General features: G+C 45.6%; 1 protein-coding gene across 2 annotated transcripts in view; it reads right to left on the reverse strand.

The window, feature by feature from the left end:
• Positions 1-26,175, reverse strand: part of EXOC4 (exocyst complex component 4) — a 372,538-nt gene that overhangs the window by 36,225 nt on the left and 310,138 nt on the right. For both annotated transcript variants that reach the window (XM_062580328.1, XM_062580320.1), the window contains exons 14-15: positions 24,598-24,776; positions 3,339-3,480 (exon numbers count right to left, since the gene is read on the reverse strand). In XM_062580328.1, the coding sequence (XP_062436312.1) occupies positions 3,339-3,480; positions 24,598-24,776 (321 nt within the window). The remainder of the gene's footprint in view (positions 1-3,338; positions 3,481-24,597; positions 24,777-26,175) is intronic.

Genomic DNA, 26,175 nt, shown 5'->3' on the forward strand with positions numbered 1-26,175 from the left:
CAACAAGGGCAAGGGTAGGGTCCTGCACCTAGGGAGAAATAACCCTAGGCACCAGTACAAGGTGGGGGCTGACCTTGTGGAGAGCAGCTCTGCAGAGAAGGACCTGGGAGTGCTGGTGGGTGACAGGTTGAGCATGAGCCAGCAATGTGCCCTTGTGGCCAAGAAGGCCAATGGTCTCCTGGGGTGCATGAGGAAGAGTGTTTCCAGCAGGCTGAGGGAGGTGATCCTGCTCCTCTACTCAGCCCTTGGGAAGCCTCATCTCGAGTCCTGTGTCCAGTTCTGGGCTCCCCAGTCCAAGAGAGACATGGAGCTAGTGGAGAGAGTCCAGTGTAGAGCTACAAAGATGATCAGAGGGCTGCAGCACCTGCCCTATGAGGAGAGGAACAGCTGCGAGAGCTGGGCCTCTTCAGCCTGGGGAAGAGAAGCCTGAGGGGGGATCTTATCACTGTGTACAAGTACCTGAAGGGAGGGTGTCAAGGGGACGGGGACAAACTCTTTCCAGTTGTCCCGTGTGACAGGACAAGAGGCAATGGGCACAAATTGAAGCACAGGAAGTTCCGCCTGAGCGTGAGGGGGAATTTCTCCCCCGTGAGAGTGACGGAGCACTGGACCAGGTTGCTCAGAGAGGTTGTGGAGTCTCCTTCTCTGGAGATATTCAAGGCCCGCCTGGATGCAACCCTGTCTACCATGCTCTAGGTGACCGTGCTGAGCGGGGAGGTTGGTCTAGATGATCTCCAGAGCTCCCTTCCAACCTTACTGATTCTATGATTCTGTAAAGGAAAATGCGGTGCCCAGTAGCAAAACTCCTCCTGACTTCTGTAGTGCTTGGATTTCACCCACATCATGCAACGGGAGATTGAAGGCAGGAGGTTGGGTTCTTTTGAACATCATTTGTCTGGGAAACAAAACCAAATCACAGCCCAGATGAAATATCCCTTGCATTGCTGGAGTGAAGCTGTGCAACTGCACTTAAAGCATAACTGAGGATCCTCAGCGCATTGAGACTTCAAGTTAGCAGCAGGGAGCTGTGCTGGGGTGGCCAAAGCTATGATGGGTATATCCTGGCTTTGATAATCCTCAGCCTTCTGCAAATGTCCTTGAAGTGGCCATTACAAGCTCCTTCAAAGACAGGCTAGTTCAACTGTGAGAGTGACGGAGCACTGGCACAGGTTGCCCAGAGAGGTTGCGGAGTCTTCTTCTCTGGAGATATTCAAAACCCACCTGGAAGTGATTCTGTCCAACATGCTCTAGGTGACCCTGCTTGAGGAGGGGGGCTGGACTAGATGATCTTTCAGAAGTCCCTTCCAACCTCAACCATTCTGTGACCTGAATGTGCTAAAAGATTTAACTTAAGGAAGTGGATATAAACCAAGCACCAGGTTCTGCTTGCCTCCACTCTGTTCTACCCAAATGTCAGTGGCCAGTGGCCTTGGATCATGCTCACATGATCCTGGAGAAGGAGAAACTAGCTCCAGGATGGTGCCAAGCCTCATCTGGCAAAGCTGCAAATGAGCAAATAATTCTGCAGTCTCAAATCTGTTTTGCTGTTTGCTCATGTTTTCTTAGACTGCACCTGCAACAGCAAGAGGCCTGATAAAATTCCCAGGCTCTTTACAAACGTACTGTGAGTGCTTGCTTAGAGCACAGGGTTTTTGTGAATGAATACACGCTGCACGCAGCACCTTGGAAATAACATGGATTCTGGGTGCTGGCACAGTAACTGCAGAGAAAACAGCCACCAGAAGGACTGTGATTTTCTCACTGTTACTCCAGGTGGTTGCAGGCAGGGTGACTAACTGTGGGGAGCTCTAATCCCCATGGGGATTTTACTGGTCGTTAACATACCTCTTTCTCGCTCCTTTTCACCCCTTGTGCAGTGTAACATTCCTTAGTGTATTTACAGCATCAGACTGGGGCTCATCTGAGAAGCGAGAGACTAGGGGAGGTGGGCAATGGTCTGCTCTGAAATGACAGCCAAAACTCTTCCTGAATTGCATTTGCATTTACTCCTGCTTACTACTCAAGCGTCCAGCGCGATGGGAAGCCCAGGAGGACCCAGGGCAGAAGCCTGTTCAGGCTGGTGCCGACATCGCAAGTCTAGATCAGCTCTGGCAGCACCTAGGAATATATCTCAGCTGGAAACCTGCTCCATTTCCATACCTTAACAATCTTTTTCTCAAATCCTTCAAGCCCCAGCTCATCTGCGGTACCTCCGATAAAGTGGCAAGCAGATGATGGATAGCAGATTGAAGGGCTGCTGACGATAACTAATGTGTGATTTTTTCAAAGCTACATACTGACTTCACCAGAGCTCTGCCAATGTACACCACTATGCGACAGGGTGCAGGACGTGTCACAGCAGAACAAACTGATGGTCCATCAAGTCTCATTGCCTGCCTCTGACATTCACTTACATTTGATGCTTCAGAGAAAGGGAAGCAACGAAAATACACCTGGCCAATGTGATGCATGAGGGAAAAAAATGTCTTCCCAGCCCCACAGTGGACAGCTGGTAGCCTGAAGAAAGAGATTTGCTGCTTTTGATATTTGCATGTGTAGTCAGAGACATCATAAAATTATCCAGCCCTTTAAAATATCCAGCTGGTGCTCCCCCTCTTCCCCAGTTTCTGTTACTATTTGAAAAAGTAGTAAGAAAAGTTCCTATTTGCAATCCAAAGCACAATGGGTGATAAATGCACAGGCACCTGTTAGACTATTAAAAAATCATTCTGCAATTTTCTAAGAACAAAGCCCCCCAAAACTCATTTTTCCCAGTCTCTGACACATAAGGGGACAACGGAGGAGCAACAGTTCTTTTGTGCGCCCGTTCCCCCGCATCAGGACCAACAGATCTGCACTTGTGGAATTTGAAGAGCAGTCATGACCTGTATTGCCAGGATCACTTCTACTTCACTGAGCGTCAAATATCTTCTGGGAGAGGGAAATCTAATTACTCAGGTCCATAGGCTGATGAATTACAGTGAAGTTTAAGACAGACAGCTACCTAGCAGCCAAGTTCAGATCAGAAAGTAATGATTCATAAAACTCAGTAGTCAGTGCTGCCAATCCATAGGTCTCTACACAGTAGCTGAAGAGAGGCAGGTGCTGGACTCAGCCTCCCTGTGAACTTCCAGTTTAGGTACCATGCCTTCATCTCACTTTTGGTTGTCCAAGGCTGCTGGGATCTGGCATTTCTAGAATGACTCTCGCTCTCTTGAACTTGGATGCTACAGCAGACAAATATATCTGCCTTAGGTGCCCTAGGAGGTGCCTCTGGACACAACCTCAGCCCACAGCCTCCAGAGCTCACCCACAATCCCTGCATTCGGGGCTTTTACCTGACTTCCAAATGCAGAACCAGCAGGCAGCGGTCAGCCATCTCTTGAAAAGACTTGGCCAGCTCACTAAGGCTTTGCATGATCTGTTCAGATGCTGGAAGGTGCTCCATACTGGCATTGCCATCCTGGCCAGGAGACAGTGCTAGCAAGAGAAGAGAGGATAAATTTGTGAGATATTTAATCAGAACAGCTCTGCTTTAGCAACTATAGCATCTTGTCTGCTTCCATCCTAAATACACATGTTCCCTCCTGGCTTTGGCTGAGTAGTAATGTCTATAATCCGGGAATATATGAAGCAACAAATTGCAATTGATTAAATCCCAAACTGAATCTGAGGGATTTAATCAACCACCAGAATACACTTACTTGGAAAGATATTGCTGTGTGATGGGTATTTCTGTAGCTGTAAATTCCAGGAACATTTATCTTGCTTTGCTCAGACTAAGAAAAGAAGAGCTGCTCAGGAGCGAAAGCACGGCACAGACAGGAAAAATATTCCTTTTCGGTCACCATAGACTTCCCCAAGTGAATCATCTAATCTCTTTGCCCACCCCCGTGCCTCCGAAGGCACCTGGGAGGCTTCCTTTCTTCTTGTTAATAAAACACAGCTTTTAGGCAGTGAAACAGTTGAAGAGCAGGCAAAAGACATGAGTTGATCATGGACCTGTCTCCAAAGCTGTACCTGAACAGAGGTGCTGTTTGTGCCCAGAGGACAGCTGCGACTGAAAAAAACCTTTGTTCAGCACTCAGAACATCTGCAGAAGTCCTGGAGAGCAGATATACTTTCATCAATTATTTATCACCATCCCACTATAAGCCAGGACACAACCAGTATTTCTGCTCCACAGGATAAACTCAGAGCAAAAGAGTAACTTGATTAGGGTCACTTCCCAAGGTGGTTGCCATGCCAGATTCAAACTGTTGCATGGAGTGAACCACACAACCTTCTTCTACCTTCCTCAACTCCTGTCTCTGTTCTCATACCCATGAGCATTTTGGTGGTGGCATCACGTGATTCATCCCATTTTCAGTCAAGACCTGCAGACTGCTGTCCTACATATACTGTCCCCAAATTAGGATCCAGCCAGGACTAACTTCTTCAGATATACCTACTGGGAGCTCATGCCTGTGTCCCTCCCACTGAGATCTCTCGAAAAAGCCTCCATTCTTGAGAACCTCAAACCTTAGTGGGCTCTGATGAAGCTAATTCTGCAGGCTGATGGCACTACGGCAGAGTCAGAACAAATCCTCCAACATTTTTTCTTAGCCTCAGTGAAGCCAAAGCTAATTATGGCACCATCTTGAGTCTTCCCGATCCCAGATCGAGAAGCTCTTAAAATACTGACATAAATCACCATGACAAAGCCAGTCTGGGTTGTAGGATTAAGTGGTGTCCCTGTGTTTATCTGGACCACAAGAGCACACTCTCTCTTTTGGAACAGAGCCAATGAAGATACAACCCCACAGCTGTTACCCCCTATATTTTAACAATATTGTCTGAATATAGAACCTTCTCCCTGGTAGCACAAATCACTGCCACTCGAGCGAGAGAAATAGTTTCACTAATAAGAGTAACATGCTGTTATCATATATTCTGTCCTAATTAGAGGAAGCTTATCCCAAATATCTGTGTTCAAGCCCTTGTTCAAGCATCACTTTAGAAATGACTTCCTGCACAGGATGATTAGCAATGTTTGAAATCATGCAGCCCCGCTTCGGCATCTTCCTCTTGAATTAAACAATATGACTGAAAGAGAGCTCCTGGATCAACAAGTCCAGCCCTTGCTAGCAGGTAGAAACTTGTGTGCTGTATTAAAATTGTTCAGATTTCTACCCACTTTACTTCCCTTCATGGCTTCACTTCTCCAACAGTGAAGGTAGAGATTAAGTCCTAATTTCCAGCCTAAGCTTATTTATGTCCATTTTATTTTTGGTTCTTTATATGCCAACATTGTTCTTTACTGTAAGTAGCTCCCCATCCCTGATATTTAGTTTCTGCTGCATTATAATGAACAGTCAGAAACTCCCTGAGAGGTGAAACAGGCTGTTCTCATTGCTGCCTCCAAGGGAGGCTTTCCATCCTCTCTACTCCCTAGGAGCACTTCTGTGCACCCCTTCCAGTTTTTCCTGAACACAGCTAACCAGAGCTGTATTTGAGAAGCAGGTATGACTGGTGCTGCTCAGGCTTCTCCATCTCTTCTGCTCTGCTGTATCAGCTTTTTTCACGGTTTCTTCGCATTTTGAGCTCATAGTCGTTCTGCGATCAACCTGAGTAATGGAGATATGCTATCATCTGCGGCAGTTATAAATGACTCTTGCTCTCTTTTCTTACACTAATGTTAGCTACACGACAGAAAAACACTTAGCCAGACACCAGCTCAACTCTACACAACGGACTTGTACACCACTGAGGAGCTGTTGACAATGAACTTTCATTTTGATGGAGACTGATTAAATAAATGTCACTTGCTGCTGTTTGGATAGCCAAAGACTTGCTTTGAAAGACGAACCTAACTGATCTTTGGATTTGCCCATAAAATTAAATGTGCCTTCAAATCTAGTCCGAAAAGAAAGGAAGAAATGATGGACTAAAAAGTCCCACTCTATTCTGTGCCAAACAAACTGAAATAGAGGTAAACACGTAAGACAGAATGGTGCAATTACAGGGGAGTAGCAAAGCAAAAGGAAAAGATTGCACAAAGCCAAGTGCCTAATTGTGCATCTAATTTTACTGTGAATTACAACAGAGGAAAATGTGCACAGATGAAACCACCCTCTGATCACGGAGAAATTTATGAAGCTTTTTTCATTTTTAAACAAAGAGACTGTAATGTATAAAGAAATTCAGAGCTTGACAAGTATTGCTGAACATAATTAACTGGCCGGAAGTGTAAAAGAGAAATAAACAGGGAAAAGGCAGTGATGATCTGCCCAGAGTGAATGGAAATAATGATTCCCTCCACCCAAAGCAGAGAGAGATGCTTCTCCAAGTCTCTGTACCGACTGAGGTCTCCTCCACAAAGAGGAAGAAATTATTGGCAGGGGTGATTGGCTTATTTATACAACCTCTATTTTGAGATAACTGTGTTAAGGAGGGAAGATGCTTTGGGAAAGAAGTACATGTTTGTCCAGCTGCCATCCATCTCTAAGCTCTGGGACCCCCACGTGCCATTTGTTTCACTGGAGAGTGGCAGAACTGGATGATGCAGTATTCAGCCTAGGGGCACTTATTTGGTCACAGTGTACAGCAAGAAACCTCCCTTATACTACCAAAAAAAATCTTTTAATCAATTGATATTAAAATTCCTAAACTTCTAGGAGAAGCTTCTGCTGGCCCAAATCCTGGAGTGAGTTCATTCCAGTTAGCTCCAGCACTGCCTCCCTGGAAGTGGTAAAGATGGATGGACCCATCTGCCGAAATGCAAGACTCAGCTAATTTCTGTTGCAGGGGAGAGATACACGCACATTTTTCTGCTCTCCACAATTCATATACAGCAATTTAAGTGAAGCAGTAGTTATATTTGTCAGTGGAGATAAGAGGAGAGAGACAGTGACAATCTGTTGTTTACTTAACTCCTGAGCACACAAGTCCTTCTGGGTGTTCATAGCCCCCATGGGGTGGAGGAAAACTCAGGCTAGTAGGTGCTGGCTTGGAGAATATCCTCTGGTTTTGCCCACGCAAGATGAAGTCACTGAAGGGTAAGTTTGCTTTTTAAGATCACTGGAGGCCGTTTGGAGGCCACCCTTCTCCACATACCTCCATTTCCACAAGGAAAGGAAAACACTGATAGAAGATGAGCAGGCAAAGGATAAAGTATCTGCAAAACAAAGCAGTCTCCTCCTCCCCCTGCCAAACTAGGGGAGTGGACATGAAAAAGCGGTGAGCTACAGTGTTGCAAACTCACAACGCAGTAGGAAGCTGAACACAGTCCCCGACTGATGCTCTAGATAAATCATGAGATCATTCTTCCTTTCAGACTCAAAATCCTTCCAGTGCGACTTCCTGAGACTGATCTGAGCCCAACCACAGGCCCTCACATCACACCACCTGGCAACTTCTCTAGCAATAGCCACCAACCTCAAGAAGAGCCATCAACGTGCCTTCCTCCTCCTTTGGCCCCCTGGAAAAGACTGCTCTGCTGCTGTGCCATCCAGCGAGAAAATCTCCTTTCCTTAAGATTCACTGAGAACAGTTTTACCATCCTCGATGATACAAATCCAGAGAAGGAGTTGTAGCAGCATGAGATAACCACAGCCTAAAATATTGAGGGGCCTTGAAAAACCATAAAAAGGGTTTTTAATTTGGTGCTATTTCTGGAGAAGGCTGGTTCTTTAGAGAATGCAGGGTGCTGAGCTTGGCAGACGTACATGATCCAAGGGTGACCCAGCACTGCATGGATGTTTAACAAACCGGGATATATTCTGAGCTCGTTGTCTACAGGGCAGAAGGAGACATCTCCAGCTGAACAGTAGGAAGAGGAATTCAGCAGATTAGCAGGACAGGAAATCATCCATTTTTTTTCTTCTCCTTATCATCCTTTCTAAGTACTTTGGCCCATTTACACAAAGTCAAACATGAGCTATCTGGGCCAAAACATCCAACAGCTGGGTAAGCAGCAGCCAACAACTTGTTCCATAGGCTCTGATCATATTGCAGCCTAAGTAGATTAATATTTCATTTGTTTTAACTGGGCTTCCCGGGCTGCTGGACAATAACGGGGGTTTTGCTTGGGAGTTTTCTTTTATTTAGCTTGCTGTAAGCACAGCCAAGACATCTCACTCACAGGGGAAGGAACCTTTCATTCCAGCAAACCTGAGAAAAATAAACTTAACACACCAGTTGTCACCAACGATTTCAATCATTTTGCAATTCGGCGTGATGCTGGTGCCTCTTGACAGAGTGTGCCTTGTAAATCGATGGATGCAAATTACTCGACCTCTGGAATATTAAACCAAACCCGCAGCGTTCGCCATAAACAAGCCTCCGTACCCAACCAAGGCCTACAACAGCACGCTCGGCCGGCTCCCTGCACGAACAGAGCGATGGCTAGCACATTGGAATGATTTAATAGCGTGAGGAGAGAAATCAATCTAAGGTTACAGGTTCCGCCTTGGCTACAGCACAACGTGAACCTGTGAAATAAACCTGAAAAACACAGGATTACGCATGCTCGCTTCACAGGGGGAAGGAGGATAGGCTCACAAAGAAATTTTACAGCCGGGAGAAAACCAGTCTTTGGAAAAGAGACGCAGCACGAGAGCACATGTAGCGTCAGGGACCAGCTCACATCTTTTCAAATTTTAGTTTCTTCCTTCCTTGCTCTCCAGAAGATGTAACCCAGAAACAGTTGCAACTACCTGTATGCAAAAGGGAGCTGCTCTGGGTTAAGTGCTGTGCCATGCTTTTGGAGACTCAGGGTTAACTCTCATCTCTGCTTGAGACATTTCTGGGAAGCACTGGCATGCCACCTTCTCTCTCCATCCTTTAGTTCCCAGTGTGCAGAACTTGGATAACATATTTTTATCCATCACTGCCACTTGGTCTCCTGTTCTTACAGCTCTTAGGTAATGACCAGGGAGATTTCTGAGGGACGTTAAATGCTGGGAGACCGAGCTTGTCCGTAAATGTGGCCCAGAGCTGGGTGGAGGAAAGAAGCTGCCTTGGTAGAGCTGGTGAGCATGTGCTTTGGGGGGACTGGTGAACAGCGGTCAGATGCCGAGACCCCGCTGAAAAGGGTGAGAAATACCTGGGCACTGTCTCCGCGCAGGGGTACGGAGACGCTGGCCTTCAGCGGCTGAAACTTGGATACGCGCTAGGACTTGCTGAAGATTAAAAAGCCTAAATAACCAAAGAGAAGCAGACAAAGCAAATCAACTCAAATGATTTGTTCTCCGTGGGAATAACTACCAGGACCCTGCTCTAGAGACGTCTTTCTTTCTGTGGTTACACATCTTTCCTCCCACTTTGATCTCCTATCGCTCTTGGGATGCAGTCTCGATCTAATTTAGAGTGTAAGCTCTCAGAGGAGCAGGGGCCTTCCCTTTTCATCCTCTTGCAAAGCGCTCGGCCCACCTGTGGTGCTAGAGAAATAATGAACAACATCTCTATGCAACCCATATGGCCACTTGGACTGGTTTCTGGCTACACGAGTACTATTTGAAGCTCTAAGGCATAGATCATTCACTGTCTACCTCTAAATTGGTCTGTTTGGGGATCTCAGAGCTGCAGCTCTACAGAATAGGGAGGGAATGAGCCATAAAGTCTGAAACTGGACTTTGATTCTCCCAAAGTTCATGAAATTCATTTCAGAGCTATCAGAACTGGGCAACAAAAGCTAGATTTTTGTTATGATCACTTTTCACTCCCTTGTCAGATGTGTGGATCGAACCTTTGAGGCTCTTAGCTATGGCAGACTACTTTTTAAATATTTATGCAGATAATTGTCAGGGGGACAGGGACAAACTCTTTTCAGTTGTCCCGTGTGACAGGACAAGAGGCAATGGGCAGAAACTGAAGCACAGGAAGTTCCGCCTGAGCGTGAGGGGGAGTTCCCCCCCGTGAGAGTGACGAAGCACTGGCACAGGTTGCCCGAAGAGGCTGTGGAGTCTCCTTCTGCGGAGATATTCAAGGCCCGCCTGGATGCAACCCTGTCTACCATGCTGTAGGTGACCGTGCTGAGCAGGGAGGTTGGACTAGATGATCTCCAGAGGTCCCTTCCAACCTTACTGATTCTGTGATTCTATGATTGCTGCATTGCTACTTCTGGCCTAAACCTGTTCTCTTTACAGATTTTAAATATGGAAAAAAGTAAGTAAGGGCAATGACATATCTCAAGACTTCCAGGAAAAGGAGTCCCTCTGCCACCTACCTGCCCAATTACTTTCATCTAGCACTTTAATTTTTCCACCCAGCATGGCATCAATTGTCTTCTTCATGCAAGCCAAAATGCAAGTCCCTAGCCAACGTAGCTGGCAAAGGCCATGCCACTGCAGGTCAGTGCTCTGAGCTTCATCTCCAGGCCTCTGGATGAGGTTTTCTCATGTTTTTACTCACACTACGGACACTCATTCTTGCACATCTTAATGTATGTCCACAGCTTTCACTGAAATGATAACCCTGTGAGGTTAAGAGGGCCAACTCCCTTGAGTAAAGTAGCATGTACACCCATTTGCAGGCTTTTCACCCAGCAGATGCCAAGAGGAAGGGGAACCACAGGCCTTAACCAAGAGGTGTCGTGATGGATCGAGCCTCGAGTTCAGAGGCAGGGTTACACGGAGAGAGGATCTGTCACTGCTCCCTTTGGCTCAGATTTAAGCACCAAGAAAAGGGTAATCAGAAGGTACCCAGGGTCAGGACTGAGGTCCAGCTTGCCTGACTCCTTGTCTCCAAGAGCAGCAAGAGCTGTGTACAGACAAGTGCAGGAAGAGATGAGAAGAGGCGATGAGAGCTGGTGCTCAGCTAAGCCACACGTTGCATCCCACATCCTGGATTCAAGCCCCATCCTCGAGCGAAGCTAGTGGCCATGATCTCCGCAAAGCTCTGAGATATGGAGAGCATTTAATGTACGCGCAGACGCAGGCTGTGTACACAGCTGACCGTATTGACCGCTACACAGACACGGGAAAGAGCACCGAGTCTTTTTAAAACAAAACAAATACCAAGAAGCGAGGACAAATTTTAACAGGTCTGGCCCTTTCAAACAAAATACATGACGATGACATTTTCTAAGTCCTCAGCACCGGTCTAGCTCACCTTTTACTGGGATCAACGGCAAAACCTCGCACTGATGCTGAAGGGGCAAAGCTAAACCAACACTTAAAAGCTGAGCATAACTAAAGAGCAAGTATGGTCAGCCGGGGCAGGGAGAGCTTCTCACTAACGATACTCATAACAAATTCCTCCTAATGAATCTTTTTCCCCAGCACAGGGAATTAGGATCACACTGGAAGATCTTTAAAGCAAAGGTTTCTCCTTGGGGTGGAAATCCTTGAGGTTCTGATGAACACAGGGAAGGAAAGATAACTTATGCCCCAAACCTCCAAAGAGCCAGCCAAAACTGAAGGTTGGTCGTCTGCCTTCCATGCATCTCTGCCCTGAACTACAGGTTAAAATTCAAGAGCGGGCCAGATGACAGCCCAGCCATGCTGGAAAAAAAAAGCATCGAAACTCATTTGCGATGAGCGGTGATAAGCAGGCCGGGCTGCAGCACCCATCAGTTCAGTAAACACTAATGATGAGGAGAGCACAGACTGTCACTGGTGATAAAGAACAGGCTAAACACTCTATTAGTTTTTCATTTTGTGAATTAATGTTTTTTATGGCGTGTGTACACTCGCTAGTTAATGAATTGTCTCGTTAGAGCTGCCTGCGGAGCTCCTCGTCTGCCTCTGCTGGCAGGCATAAATTTCACAAGGAAATTAGCACTTTTAAAAAGGCAATAACTCCTCTAAAAGTGGTTTGTTTTCCATTAGTTTTTGCAAATATGCAGCCTTGAGAAAGGGAACATCAGGGAAAATTTGTCTCTGAGAGCTAGAGGGCCAGGAAATAAAAAAAAAGGGGGGGGGGTGGGAGGTTCTAGCTCCAACGTACAATAACCCACTGAAAAGCTTGCCTGCCGAGCGCTCTACTTTAAATATTTTGCATTCAAGTCTGGAGCGGGTGTTTTTTTTAAAAAAAGACTTGATTCATTTAGAAGACTCTAAACAGAAATCCATCTCGCGGGCTGCAGTGCAGATTTTTTTTCAGCGAAGGATGCAAATCGCACAGCTGCAGACAGGACTCGGAGACCTACCACGGCTGCAGACTTTGAACGTGGCAGAATCTCGCTGCATGGTCCAGGGCTCGCTGTCCCAGTGCTCGGCAGCTAAGAAGGCTACTCCACGTTAAACGTTCCTATTTTCAGTAATTTATAATGTATCTTTCCCCTTCGGTACTTCTCTCAGAAATATTACTTCTTGGGCTGAATTGTATCACCTCAGAAGTGATTTGATTTAGAAAGCTTAGTAAAAATCCATTAATCTGCTTTGGAGTTACGGAAGGTATTTTTTGCCTGTTAAATGTTTCCCACCCTTCTTTGCGCTTGGCTAGCCCAAACCAGCCAGACGCTTCACCTGACTAATTCTCATTAAAGACAGGGCAAAATTGCAGCTATGGCAAAGTCAATGGAGACACTTCCATCAATCCGCACGGAGCCAGAAATTCACGCAAAGCTAATTTCTTTCCTCATTAAAGTCAACGGCAGCTTTGTCACTGCTTTCAATAAGCAGAGAAAACCTATTAAAAAAAAAGTCAACATTTGTGAGCACACAAACAAAAACGAGTGAAAGGAAAACCAAAAAAACCCTCAAGGCTACCTGCTTTGCGAAAGGCACTGTGTCCTTAGAGCTGGTGGAGACTCTTTTAACTTAACTGCTAATAAAGAACGCTTCACAGCCTTAAAAATAAATATAATGTACACAGAATGAAATTAATGGCATTTCAATGCCATCTGATTCGGAGCATGATGTCCCTGCGGTTAACTCATCGACGAGCACTGGGCAGGAACGCTGGACATTTGTGAAAATTAGAGGAGCCGCGAACACGTGAAGCGAGGCAGCAGAGAACGTCAACAGACATTTATGTGTTGTCTTCATACAAGAGTCTCCCCACGCTGCTGTTAGGCTGTGACCTACAAGAACTAAAATTATTAATTTCTTCGGCAGGATAAAAGAATACAAAAGACTGGCATTGGCCACGCACCTGGGCTAATATATATATATATATATAAAACTATATAAAGGGCTGTCAACCTGCATATATGGTTTCCTCAGAATAGAAAAATCAGTGACTGGTATTAGGACACTGTGAGTATAACTAAGCCTTGACATAAAAATTGATGGATCAAGGCATTTTGCTAAGGAATTGGTCAACCGGGCTAGGAAAGGGGGAGACACGTGAGACTGGTTGAGATGCCACCAATTTGCCTACACAAACACAAGCATAAACTCAACTTTTGCCTTTCGCTCTTGAGACCTCTCCAACATATTGTACTACCCCTTGCTAGTAAAAGCCAGAAAAATCTGGGTTAGCATCACTGCAGAACTCCTCTGGAGAGCAGACATCCTGAGAGGGCTCTATTTTCAAAAGGACTTTAACCTCACAGTCTTCTGGGTTCACTGGAAGAGCAAGGAAGGGAAGTGCTGAAGTCAGCTGGTGTCCTGACGCACAAGAGCTATGGTGCTCTTCTTTGCAAAGAGGTGGGGACAAGGTGAGGAGAGTATAACGCAGATCAATACAATTTAGTATGCACCTTAAGGATCTTTTTTTTGAGGGGGCGCTGACATTTATGAATACAACAGTCTTTGGGGGCTGTTTGTTTTTAAATAGGTTGGTTTACAAATCAACAGGAGTAGTAGCATGAAGGTCTATGCTGGGAGAGAAACCGGAAGGAGTGAGTCTTTTCCAACAGGATACAGAGAAATGGATACAGAGAACCTGAATGTCCACGGGATCGACGAATGTTTTCAAGCATAGCGTGAAGAATCGGAAAAGCATGGAATCTATTCACAGGAAAGGAGATGGGCACATCGCAAAGAATACCTTAAATTAGTAAATGTTATGATTTGCATCAGCTGCAGCAGACTTGGGCACAGCCTGGCTCTTCCCAGTTCCTGCTTATTTAAGAGTCATTTGCCGCAAATTCCATATGAAGAGAAATGACAACTAGATGAAAGCAATGCTGTAGCCCACATGCTGTGGGAAAGTTTCCAATATCAACAGTGAGGCCAAAAGTCCAAGTCTGGTCACCTAGTTTTGGAAATGATTTTGATCCATCCACACTACAGCTAAGCTGTTATCTATAACAAACAAAGGAGAAGCACGTGCATCTACTGCTATTAATCTTTGACACCATGAGTCATTTTCTTCAGAAGAGATAAACAGCTCCGAATGCATGAACCAAGTGGTGCAGAGGGCTGGTGTGGACAGCAGGCTCTTTGGAGCTGTTTCCACAAAGACCTTGATTTCCTGGTATTACTTATGAGGGAGCCTCATTGTAAAATAGTATGAATGCACTGCTAATTAGGTCACTTATTTACATGACAATCCCCAGTGTTTAAGGCTAGTGGGTGGGAGGAAAGAATACCAGAGCAAGAGTAATTAGTGTAATCATAACACTAAGCTATGTGCTGACCCCAGGCACCAGATCAATAAGTGGGACTGCATCGCAACGGTGCGCCTATTGTCTGAGATAAAGGACCATAAAAGCTCAGCAACCAGGTCAGAAAAATGTTTCATTTTCTAGCTGTTAAATATTTGATGTAAAGCTTCAAGGCTGGAGAAAGCAGTAACCACTAATCCATAAGAGCAGCTCCACCGCAGACCTTCAAGGAGGGAAAAAAAGGCACTGAAAGGCATGGGGAGATGACTTTCACAAGAAAACAAAAGCTCTTCATTAACTTAGTTGACTGATGCCTGCGTGGTTTTAATCCCTAGGATCCAGCAAAGCAGACCTATATCTGAGTTTTGAAAATTTATCATCAAAATTATAACACAAATCAAAATAACGTCTTAAAGCTCAAGCCCTATCGAAGTCATTGTGTCTTCACCAGATTAGCAGCTCCCTGCCAGTCTCCCTGAAAGTTAGCCTTTACTGTTACTACAGTAAAGTAGCATTACTGTCCCAAACAAATGTTCAGTGCTGCTAGTCCTCCAGAAGCCAGTTCAGCTAGGAGGTGCCGGCTGGATTCTTGTTCTCTGCCTGAATTGCTCTGCTCAGCTCTTGGTCAGCTTTGGTGATGGTATGACATCAAGAGACACAGTTTGGTTTTTGGATCCCAAGGTGACTTTGCTGACTAGGCACTTGCAGATAAAAAAAAGATCACATTTTAATATCTTGGGTCAACCTATTCAATCAGAAATTCTTTAAGAGAAATGGCTCTTGGAGTCACTGATAAAAGGCTCATAAATGCTGTATGTCAGGCTACTGCCAGATACTTAAAACCTCCTCTCTGAATGTCTTTTGAAAGGCCTTTGAGCTCTGACACTGGTCAGGCTTTTACCGTTCTGTACTGGGTAACTCCACGTGCCTTGCTGTATCTGCTGAACCCAAGGTCTAAATATTATCTTAGGAGTTTCCAGCCCATTTGTGGCAGCTCTCCAAAGGTAGGTATATTTGTAGCTTCCAGTAAAGCTTCTTTAGGAAGCTTTTGGTGGGTGTTCTTGATCTGCTCGTTAAGTAATTTAATTAATCAAATGATTAATTCAATGGTGATCACTAATTCAATGGTGATCACAGTGCAGGTGGTTACAATGGTTCAGTTTGGATTTGAGAGATCTGCATTTTGTTGTGCTTTGGGATGGCAAAGTTCTCCTGTCCTTGCTCAGGGGGATTCCCACGCGGGGGAACGCACCACTTGAGGCACATCTGTCATTTCCCGTCTAAATGCTAACCCAAAGCACTCTGTGGACAAAGGTGTTCGTAGTAGCAGAAAGATGGCATTGATCATCTCTGCAACACTCAAGAGACGTCAGCACAGGAACCAGCTGAGCAGTGGGACTGACGAGAGGGAGCTGTGTGGACTGGAGTCACTGCAATGCAGATAAGACGCCCAGGAAGACCTTTTCTTATGGGCTTCCTCTGCTTCTGCTCTAAGCCATCTAGTATCTGAAGGAGCACATCCAGCACCACTTTGAACCAGCAGTTCCCAGACCAAATGAATACATGAGCAGGTCTTCACGTCTTGAGCTTACTGCAGGACTAACCACACCTATGTGGTTAGCACAGGTCATGGGCAGGGTGAACATGTGTTCCCATCACATAGACACAAACTGAGTCACCGTGATCAGTCTGGACGGCAGAGCTGGAAAGGGATCAGCCTGGGACGCAGGCATCTCTCTTCAGACAGTGTGTGCACTGCCTCGAGATGGAAAAAGATGCACAGGTCTGCATTAGGAAGGCTCAGAATGACTGAGAAAGGGGTCTGACCAAGTTTTTAGCATTTACAAAGCATAGCACGAACTGTTCAGTCTCTTAAGTGAAACAACAAAAATTAGATGCTCAAGAAGCTAAAATGGAAAGCACTCATTTAGAACAAGTTATATCGAAGCAATAGGACATCATTAGATAATACGAGCCTTCAAAACGTATCTTTTTAATTTAATGGTGGATGTTTTGCATTGGGAAGAAATTTGCAGTTTTTTTCTGGTTTACAAGGAAACGCACTTTTGCTGTGACAATGAAGCAACAGAATTCACTAAGCCCTTCTGCTGCTGAGGTCAGGCACGCGTCGATCGTATTTAATCTGGCTTTTAAATAAGGCTGTCTATTAACCAAAGGTCTCTCCAAAAAAGTTCCCCATAAGCAATCAATACAGCAAGATGTGCTACAAGTTCCGCGACAGACAAAAAGTCCCCAAGCGCTGACTTGTGAGAAATACAGCCACATTTTAAGAGCTGAATCCAGTCCCTCCGAAACACTGGGGTTAAGCACAAAGAGCCATCCGAGTTCACCACCGCAGTGTGGCCTGACTACTCAGTGAAAGGCATCAATTTTACCACCACGTGGGGCCTGATTTTCATTTGTACCGAGGCCCCTTTTGCAGCACTCTGCCAGCAGAAAGGCGCCTTAAAAGTGACCGTAAATTATAGTCCCTTTACTCCGGCAGAGTGGTCTAAAGGGGCTCCACCATCAATTTTTAAAGACCTCACTTTCTCGAGCGTTGCAGGATGCTTCCTATCAGCCATCAAAGCCGATTTCAGTGGCGGGAGGCGTACGGCGCCAGGCAAAGCGACGGCTGGCACGCAGTATGCTAAGTGGCCCAGAATAGTCCTGGTACCGTAATGCCCCTCACTAACCTTTTCAAAGTATTCTGAGATCTGTGGCTGGAAAATGCAATGCAAATGCTGAGTGCTAGCATTAATAAGAGCCAGCCGGTGGCAGATAAGCTGCGCTGTTTGGTAAAAAGCTGCGACGCCAACCGTTTTTTCTCCCTTTCGCTTCTGGATAAAGCCCCAGCTCATCAGAAAGGCTGCGAGGCCAAGCGCTGCCCATCTGCAGAACGAGCGGTGACGACATCTTCCGGACGTCGTCCTTTGATTCTGGGGGGGAAGTGCCCGCGAATAGCGAAGGTAATGCGCTTTGGAGCAATCCTGGATAAAAAAAAAAGGTCGTTACGTGGATTGCTAATCAGTAGGAAAAGTCCTCAGAACCACGAACGCCTCACACCAAAGTTTCGGCCAAGCTCTGCCCTGATCACAGTGTAAATCCCAGTGAGTTCTCCTTGCCAGACCCCAAATAAACTTCCGCGTTTTATAACACCTTAAAAACACACTAATGGACCAAAATACCTTCTGACAGTGTCCCTAGCCGGACTCAGCTCTCAGGGCATGGCCATGGTCTTTCTACCCTTCAGCACCAACAGATGAAGCCAGCGATTCCTTGGCTTTGTTGCCGGTGTCCTTGTTGCGGTTTCGCTTCTAAGCGCTTCTGCAATCAAATTTGGCAAGTTCCTAACCCCATTTGAGACTGAGGCTGCTAATTTGGAAACTGCTGGATTATAGTCAAATGGCAGTGGGAATTACTAGCGCTCTAGGAAAATTGCCGCATTTCAGAACGAAGCCCACGACAGCAACAAAAGCCGCGCTGCAGCCTAGGGTACAATCTGAACGGCTTTGGGGAGAGGAAAAAAAGAGATGAGAATCAAACGGGAGATGGCTTTCTCAAGAAGACCAAGAGGGATTTATCTGGCTATTTGCATATTGACATCTGTATCGCTCTGACATACTGGCATCACTTAAATAACCTGCTGCTGGCTGTCGCAGCTGGCTTGATCGCAGAGGCGCGGGCAGGACGGCTCCCGGTCAGCAGGAGCAGTCTGCACCCTTCGAGAGGACGCGCCTTGCCTTCCCCCCAAAAAAGGGTCCATGCAACGTGGCCGGGGGAGAGCTGCAAAGCCTCGCACAGTCGTCGGCACGTGCTAACCCCCCTCCTTCCCAGGGCGAGCGTGGCGTTGCCGCGGTTCTCATTCAAATTGCGCGTGCAGCTGGCCCAACCGCACATGGTAATCAGCTTCGTGCCTAACGCAAGTCGCCGCGCTTCCAGCGAGCGACGGCACTCCGCGTCTGCCAAACGAGGGGCGTGCAGCTGAGAAACGGTGCTCCACCGCGTTTGCTTTGCTTGCTTGCAGAGAGCAGCAGAGTTAACGCTTCCTTGAGGTGCCCGCGAGTCCACGCAACGGAGGTCCTCCACGCACCAAGCTCCAGCACGGGGCTTCTTCCCCCGTTAGGCAACTACAGCTGAGCTGCAAAACTTAATCTCTTGTAAGCACATTTTTTTTTCTAAATATTTAGAGTACAACTTCTACTTTCTGTCACTGCATGTACAGGATCAGCCTGAAGCCAACCTGAAGTCCGGCTCATGCAGAAGACTTTGAATCTTGCCATTTTAAAGGGTTTTTGCTTCTTGTGGCAACATCCGAGGGAGGCTGAAGGAGACAGGGAGTAGCTGGGGTCAAAAACCAGGAACGGGGCCAAGCTGAACAGTCAAAGAAATCATCAGTTTAGTTTGGTTTTAGAAAAAAGCATGTTTCGAAGATCTTCTCTGCAGAAGAAGGAGGGACGAGAGTGTGGGTATGTGCGTGGTTTCCCCTTACAGTAAGGGTCTCGGCTAATTGCTTGAAGCCAGGAGCTGGGGGGCTACGAAAAGCAGCAAACAGCACGCAATAAAAAGATGGGTCGTGGCAACACGTGGACTTTTTTCCACCTCTGCCTTCTTTTCAATACCCTAAACCCAATACTTCCTCTCTTGGGGCTCCCTGATGCACCTCCCAACTTTGACTACTTTGAGCCTCAGCATCTTTTTCTAAAGGGATGCTCTTTCCGTGGGCAAGGACATGTCTTTCTTGGGGCTACTGCTAGACCCTTGTTCTTTGAGACCAACCTGTCAAGATACTAAAACTCCAAAATTTCTTCATTAAAGACCAGAGCCCACACAGAAAGTGAGGATAACAGACTTGGCGAAGCTTTGGGCACCTGCAAGGACATCTACTTACCGATACACAGACACAGACACATTGTACAAATATAAAACTTCACCTGACTTCCAAAAAGCCGCCTAGAAGAGGAAGACGAGTCCGCCTTCATGTGAACGAGTCTTTTTAAACGCGGCATTTCAGTCAGCCGGGCATTAACTGCTGACTGGAGCAATTCAAAGTGATGAGATGCCGAACAGGCTTCAAAAGGGTACTACAGCTCGCTGAGCTAATGGCTAATCTTTCACCTTTCTACCTACACACAGCATGCAACGATCCTAGAAACATAAAGATTGTCCCAGCTTCTTCATCATGCATAATAATTCTTTTTTTTTTTTTTTTTTTTTTTTGCAAAATATTCAGAGGGCTTCAAAAGGCTGAAGCTCTGGCAGGGGAAAAGGATGTGTGCGTAACACATCTGCGTACGGCAAGGCAGAGAAAAACAGCAGAGGAAGAGGAGAGGAAACCTCACTCCCATTTTCATATATAACCTATTTTAAATTATTTTGACTACCCCAGTTAATTCAACCACTTCCCGCAACTTTAATCCCCAAATGGTTATTGTTAAGAAGAAGTTTGTAGTCCCTCAAAAGACAAGAGAAGAAGAAAATGACTTTGTCATATCTGACCGGTTTGGAAAATACAAAATCCAATTCTGAGGGAATGCAGATAAGGGGAGAGCTATGGAAGAGCCATCAGCTTAGCAAACACTAAATAATGAAGAATGCAGAGACTGCCCAGCATGATAAAACACTCTATTAGCAAGACTGTTTTTAAATGAGTGATAATTGTGGCACATCCACTGCAAAAGGTTATTGAATTTTTATCTGGAGTAAGGGGCCTTCTGACAGTCTAGCCACAAAGCCACTAAATATAGCCCCCTTTTTAGTAGGTTTCCCAGAAGACTTCCATAGGTACTCAACCCTGCACTCTTGGTTTCCTAAAATTTATAGCTATGCCCATACATTGTCCATCTATAGTCAAGGAAACTCTGCCAGAAAAGCTGCAGACTTTCTCTGAGGGAGGGTAATGGGGTTATCACCACCATGTCATGGACTTGCTGGAGATATTTCTGGAGGCATTGTACAGAGGTATTGTATGGAGGTACTTCTGGAAATGCACCAAAAATTCTGGTCTCAGTAACTCACTGAAAGGTTTGACAATGCCTGGAGTGAGGCCAAGATTTAATCCCAAGGAGCTGGAACAGAAATGGGTCTCTGGAAAATGGTCAAAAACCTGGACACGTGCTTGCCTTCTGACACTTGCCCATCTCTTAACAGCGAGGAAAACTCCAAAAATGTTGGGAAAACACACTTCAGCTATGAAATGAGACAGATACCAGTGTGAAGGATAGCAAATACCAGGACTGAAGAGTGACACAGTTAAGATGCACATCAAGTTGTTACCGTAAAGGGAGCACCAGTTGGGCTGTTACTCAACTCAGATCAGCTCCCTACTTTTTCAGTAATGCTTTCATTTACTCATCATCCATTGGCCCAACACGCAGCATGCACAGATGATAAATTCCTACCAGTTAATGAGATTATTACCAGTTAATGGGATTACTGCTCTCATTCAAGCATAGACACCATAATGTAGCACTTATTCCAAATAGTAAAATAAAGCAGAAGACAGAGTTGCTCAAAGGAAGGCAACAGCTGCCCAACAGCTCCAAGTCAGCTCCCGACAGCGAGCTGGGGGAACAGCAGCCTCCAGACTTGTATATAAAGAACCAAGCATTTCAGTTGCATTAAACCTGGGTTTCACATCTGCATGTCTTAAAATTGGGGTTACCAATGCTGAAATCGAGGAATGAGCTAAGAGCCGGGGCAATTTTCGAATGGTTGCAGAGCTGAGGGAGCCCGCTCTGCTTATGGTGATCTGAGTTTGAATTTGGTGAGCTTCAGTAGAAGGTAGGAAAAAAAAATCCTTTGTTTAGCCTTACTTGTGGCCAGTTTACTTCCTTCCCTCCCTCTCTCTCTCGCCCTGACTCTCATTAATATGCTGTGGCTAGCAGCAATCAGATGCTCAGAAATTCAGGTGATCAAACCAACATAGGAGAGAATAGAGCAACTCGGGTGACAGCTGAGCGCTGTGGCATTAACATTGTATGACTCTGAAACAATACTAGGTGGGTTTAATTCTTTTCAGCTCCCAGCTCAGTCCAAGCACATTTGTGTTGCTGTTCTCCTCCCGTCCAGGTGGGAAGCAGACAGACATCTCATCTCATTTTTCCTCTGTTCTTTATTCTTTGTATTCTCCCCACAAAGAATTGCGCTCCCCTGTATATCATTGCAGCTTGCTGGCTTTGTAAACACTTCTGACTTATACCACCACCTCTGCCCCTCGGCACCACTTTTTCTTTCTCCCATACAGACTGCAGTCAGCTCTATTGATGTTCCATTTATGAGAAATATTCCACCAGGTTTCATTTATAACCATGAGGTCAACAGCCACTATCATTTCCTAACACTGCTAGTTCTTCCTCTTGTTTCAGATACTCCTGGCATTTGTATACAGACATTCTAGTGCGTCGGTATAAAGTTATTACAAAGGAAGATGAATTTTTATTGTCAGGAGGATGCTGCCAAGTAAAATATTACACTTTGTGTTTTTATGTTTATTCACGGCTGCATGTAATATCCTCCCAGAAGCCTGAAAGTCATGCACATACCCTTTTATGTTTGGAAAATATTGATTTTTTAAAAATTTTTGAGTTTCAGCTAGAACTGAAATTATCAATGATGCTTCCATTTCTACTAACTGCAGATGGCTAGAGTGCAACACTTCAGCCAAAATAACTCCCCCTGTAACTAAAATAAAGTTCTGGGAATAACTATTTGGCTATTGAATTTTAATAGCATTTACCACTGTGCTTCGATATTGTTACAAAGGACACGCCGTGAGAGCACAGCACTTCTTGTTGCTTGGCTATCCAGAACTTCAAGTCCAGGTTATAGGAATCTTAAAGCTACCTCTAACATTTGGGGTCTTTACGTGTCAGGTGATGGTATAACTCTGCTTATCATTCTGGATCTCAACAAGGTGATCCAAGACAGCTGGAGTGCATGAGCTCAAAGGCCCCTGCTCTAGGGCAGAGCCATAAGCCATGGGAAGGATCCATGGTCATTCAGCCAGGAGAAGCCAGGAGACTGTCACTCAGCCATAGAGAAGCTCTGCTCTCAAGGGACAACTACTTCATCTGAGATACAAGACTTAACTGTTTAGCACCAGTGAATCTCCCAAAATAAGACTGAGGTGATCTTCGATGCTGAATTCCCATACAAGTTCAGAAGAGCGGGCTGCCCACAGACCTGCTCTTCTGTGACTATCTTCCTCCAGGATCTTGCTCCACTGCAATGTGCTTTTTTGGGTGACAGCACTGCTGCCAAAAAGCAGTCCATCCCCAGTATGTGCCTTGGTACTCTGGTATCCTACCAAGCCATGCAACCTTTTTCTCTGTTAAGCTCTTCTCCTCCTCTACTCTTCATCTACAGCCTTGTGTTATAATTAAACAGATGCTTCCTTCCAGGCCTAGGGCAGCTGCATTTAATATAATCCATCCTGCCTGCATGGAGACAACAGAGGATGCTCCATGTTAGTAAAACACACTACGTTACCTAGCGCAGTGCAAAGTGTTGCAACAAATTTACGGCTGCTTCCTTAGGGCCTGCTTCTGGCACATCACAGCTTTGGGGAACGTCACTGTAGGCAGGTGAGAACCAAACCCTCTGCCCCTAAGAAAAGCTTAGACTGGTGTCAGCTGAGCTAAAGTAAAATCCCCAGGAGTTAATAACAGCAGAAGTGTTAAGAGACATGGATTAAGAGTTGTTGTACTATTCAGTGTGCACTATCTAAATCTTAACAGCATTTGTTTCTTAGTATACAACCAAAACGCTCTGAAAATGATCAGAATAAAAGGATATGGCATTATAAAGTCTATTTATTACATAAAAGCCTGTTTAAAAAGAGATGGCTGGGAAGACTGCCAATTGAGTTAACTGACTGGCTGCATATCTCTAAATTTTTTGAGAAGAAAAGAGAGGCGAGTGCTACTCGAGCACCCAGAGCACGGCTGGGCAAGCACACTGCTAGAAAGTCGATGAGCCAACGATTTTCAGCTTCTGAGAAGAGCAATAATCACACTTAGCTGCATCCCACGGACCACAGTGCTGCTCCTACAGCATGGGATCGAGGTGGCTGTTAGGTCAAAGACATCATCTTCTGTACGGTGCTGCACCTTTCAAGACATTAATCATGCCGAGGCCACCTGGTGATGTCCACACAACATCGTGGTGCATGTGGCATGCTATTTGAAAAGTATTTTGTGCTATTAAAACAGCTTAAAACTTCTTATTAGAAAGGATTCGGTCAGAAAGCGGATTCTGTTTGTGCTGAGCTCGGTTGCTGGTGCACAGCCACAGCCGTGCTCCGAACATGAGCCAGCGCAGACCACACCGATAACGGCAATAAGAGGAGAAGCCACGCTAATCACGTCTCTAGCACCAGCCAGCCAGGAAAATCAATATTCTCTGGGGTGAGGAGGGAAAGCTGAACCATGGTGAAGTGAAAAGATCTCGCAGAGGCAACGCAGGCAACCCCTGACAGCCAGAAGCAGAAGAGGGGTCTCCAGGCTCCCACCTCCCTGTCCTCCCCGCACCCCAGCTCAGCAAGGGTTACCTGTGCCTCCGCAGAGCGAACAGCAGTGCCCCACTGATATGTACACCAGGGCACTCCTCATTAAGAGCCGCTCAGCTTCTCCACTGAATTTATTTTATCTCTCTCTATATTTTAAATATTCAGTGAGCTAGCGATGCTTTAAAGAAAATGAAACCTGTCTCAGCGGCTCAGCACTGACACCCGTTCTTGTATAATGTCACTAGCAGCGACTGCTGAAAAACTCAAGGAAGCCCCGAAAGGCAAGTAAGAGCTTATGGGCAAAGTGATGCTCCTTGCATCCTCACCAGTGCCCACCACGCAATCAGAACTGCTATCAGGCCATAGCGTTCACCAGAAGGAAGGAGAGTGAGCTGCTTTGCTTTCGATGTTCCTCTGAGCTCCCTGAAGAACTGAGCGTGCCTAGGACAGATGTGTTGAGTGAACTGTAAGCCAGCAGAACCAAACTTTGTCAATGAATGTAAGATCTTTTTGAAATCAAGTACAAAGGAGGTCCCCTCCCACCACTACAGTGTAATTACCTAGGTTTCCACCTCTGAGACAAAGGTGGCCCTGACCCATGGTAGCTACTTACTCTGGGTGGTTGAGAGGCTGGAGAAGGCCACTTTCGTGCGACCAGCCAACCACTCCAGGCTCTCATGCATGTTGGCCAAGGCCTTCAGGTCGCTGACGTCGCGCAGGATCTCCTGCTGGGGGATCAGCTTATCTCCCAGGTTTCCAATGAGAACTTCTGACTCTTTGCCGAAAGCAGCCCTGAAACGCAAACCAAAAGCACCCACATAAGTACAGTGCAGGGTCGCTAGGGGAAGAGCGCAGCCACACCACTGACAGCGTCGGGCTGGCCAGCGCTGAACTGTTCCAGCGAGTGGTTTTGAGAACTTTGCTAGAGTTTTAAATGTCTCGTTACAAAGAATAAAAAATTCTGCAGTTCACATCTCACTCGTGATCTCTTAATTTAACTTTACAACCCATAGCTACAAATTGCAGCCCAACCAACTGCAACACCCCATCCCCCCAGCATTTACACCCATCAGAGACCGGCAGATGCTTTCCACATCTCCTTGTTATATGCATAAGTAACATATTGCATATGCAGGTCTTTTAATCTTCTCTTGCAAGTCAATCCTTCCAATCCCGGAATCACTCTTTTTCATATACACATCAAAAGAAATTTACCACAAAACCTGAGGGTTTGAAAGGACAAAGAGCCAAAAAAATGGTTTTGAATATTACTCCATGCATTATTTTACTAGTATGGATGCAGCATGTGATGAAAAGGGATGACCAAGACAAATGTGTTTACACCACACAAGGATTTGTACACAAAATCAGAAGAACTTCCTTCAGGGAAGCCACTTCAGTGTCGCGCTCCATTTTTTTGCCTACAGATTTAGCTTTCTCGCTACTCACCTCCGTGAAGAGCTAGTTTGGTAAAGCCCCAGAACGACTTTCATGGCGCACTCGCCTTTTTTGCAGGTTAATCCCAGGAGCAACTCTCCTCCAGTATGACTTTTTGCGTAGCGTTAGGATGGCGGATGCTGGGCAGTGCTTCCTACATCTAATTACAACAGCTTCTGGATGAAATATTTTATTGAAAGGCTCCAAGTGATGGCACATTTACCGTGGTCTTCAGTACACTGTTCCAATCATTAGTTGCTCTTTTTGTAACAAATTTGCATTCCACTTTCATTCAACTTTGCAAACCTCAACTTCCCGTCATTAGATCTTTTATGAACTTACAATGAGGAATCATGCTGCTGAGCATAATAGCTGCAATGAACTGCAGCAAAATAATTCCAGCCGTGGCATTTTATATACTTTCTAAGTAGTTTTATTGCCAGCATCTCACTAGATTTGTGGGACTTCACTGTCACTTGAGAAAAAAAACAACAACCCTGAAATGGTTTAAAATTGCTCAGCTGAATTCATTAAAAGCACAAAATAAAAATAACCTTCATTAAAAAAATCTCTTTGAGGACTTTCGTTTGCTTGACAATGAAAAATATGTTGCCTCAAGGCTTCATCCCTGGTAGTATGGTTTGAGAGGAAACCTTCTCTAATGGTTACATCTGAGGACTGAGACACAAGAACATCTCCATACTCAAAGGAATATGGCAGCGTTAATTTAGCTGTTCCTCTTCTCCATAGGACG

The sequence above is a fragment of the Rhea pennata genome, chromosome 1 (genome assembly GCF_028389875.1).
Source record: "Rhea pennata isolate bPtePen1 chromosome 1, bPtePen1.pri, whole genome shotgun sequence".
NCBI classification, from domain to species: Eukaryota; Metazoa; Chordata; class Aves; order Rheiformes; family Rheidae; genus Rhea; species Rhea pennata.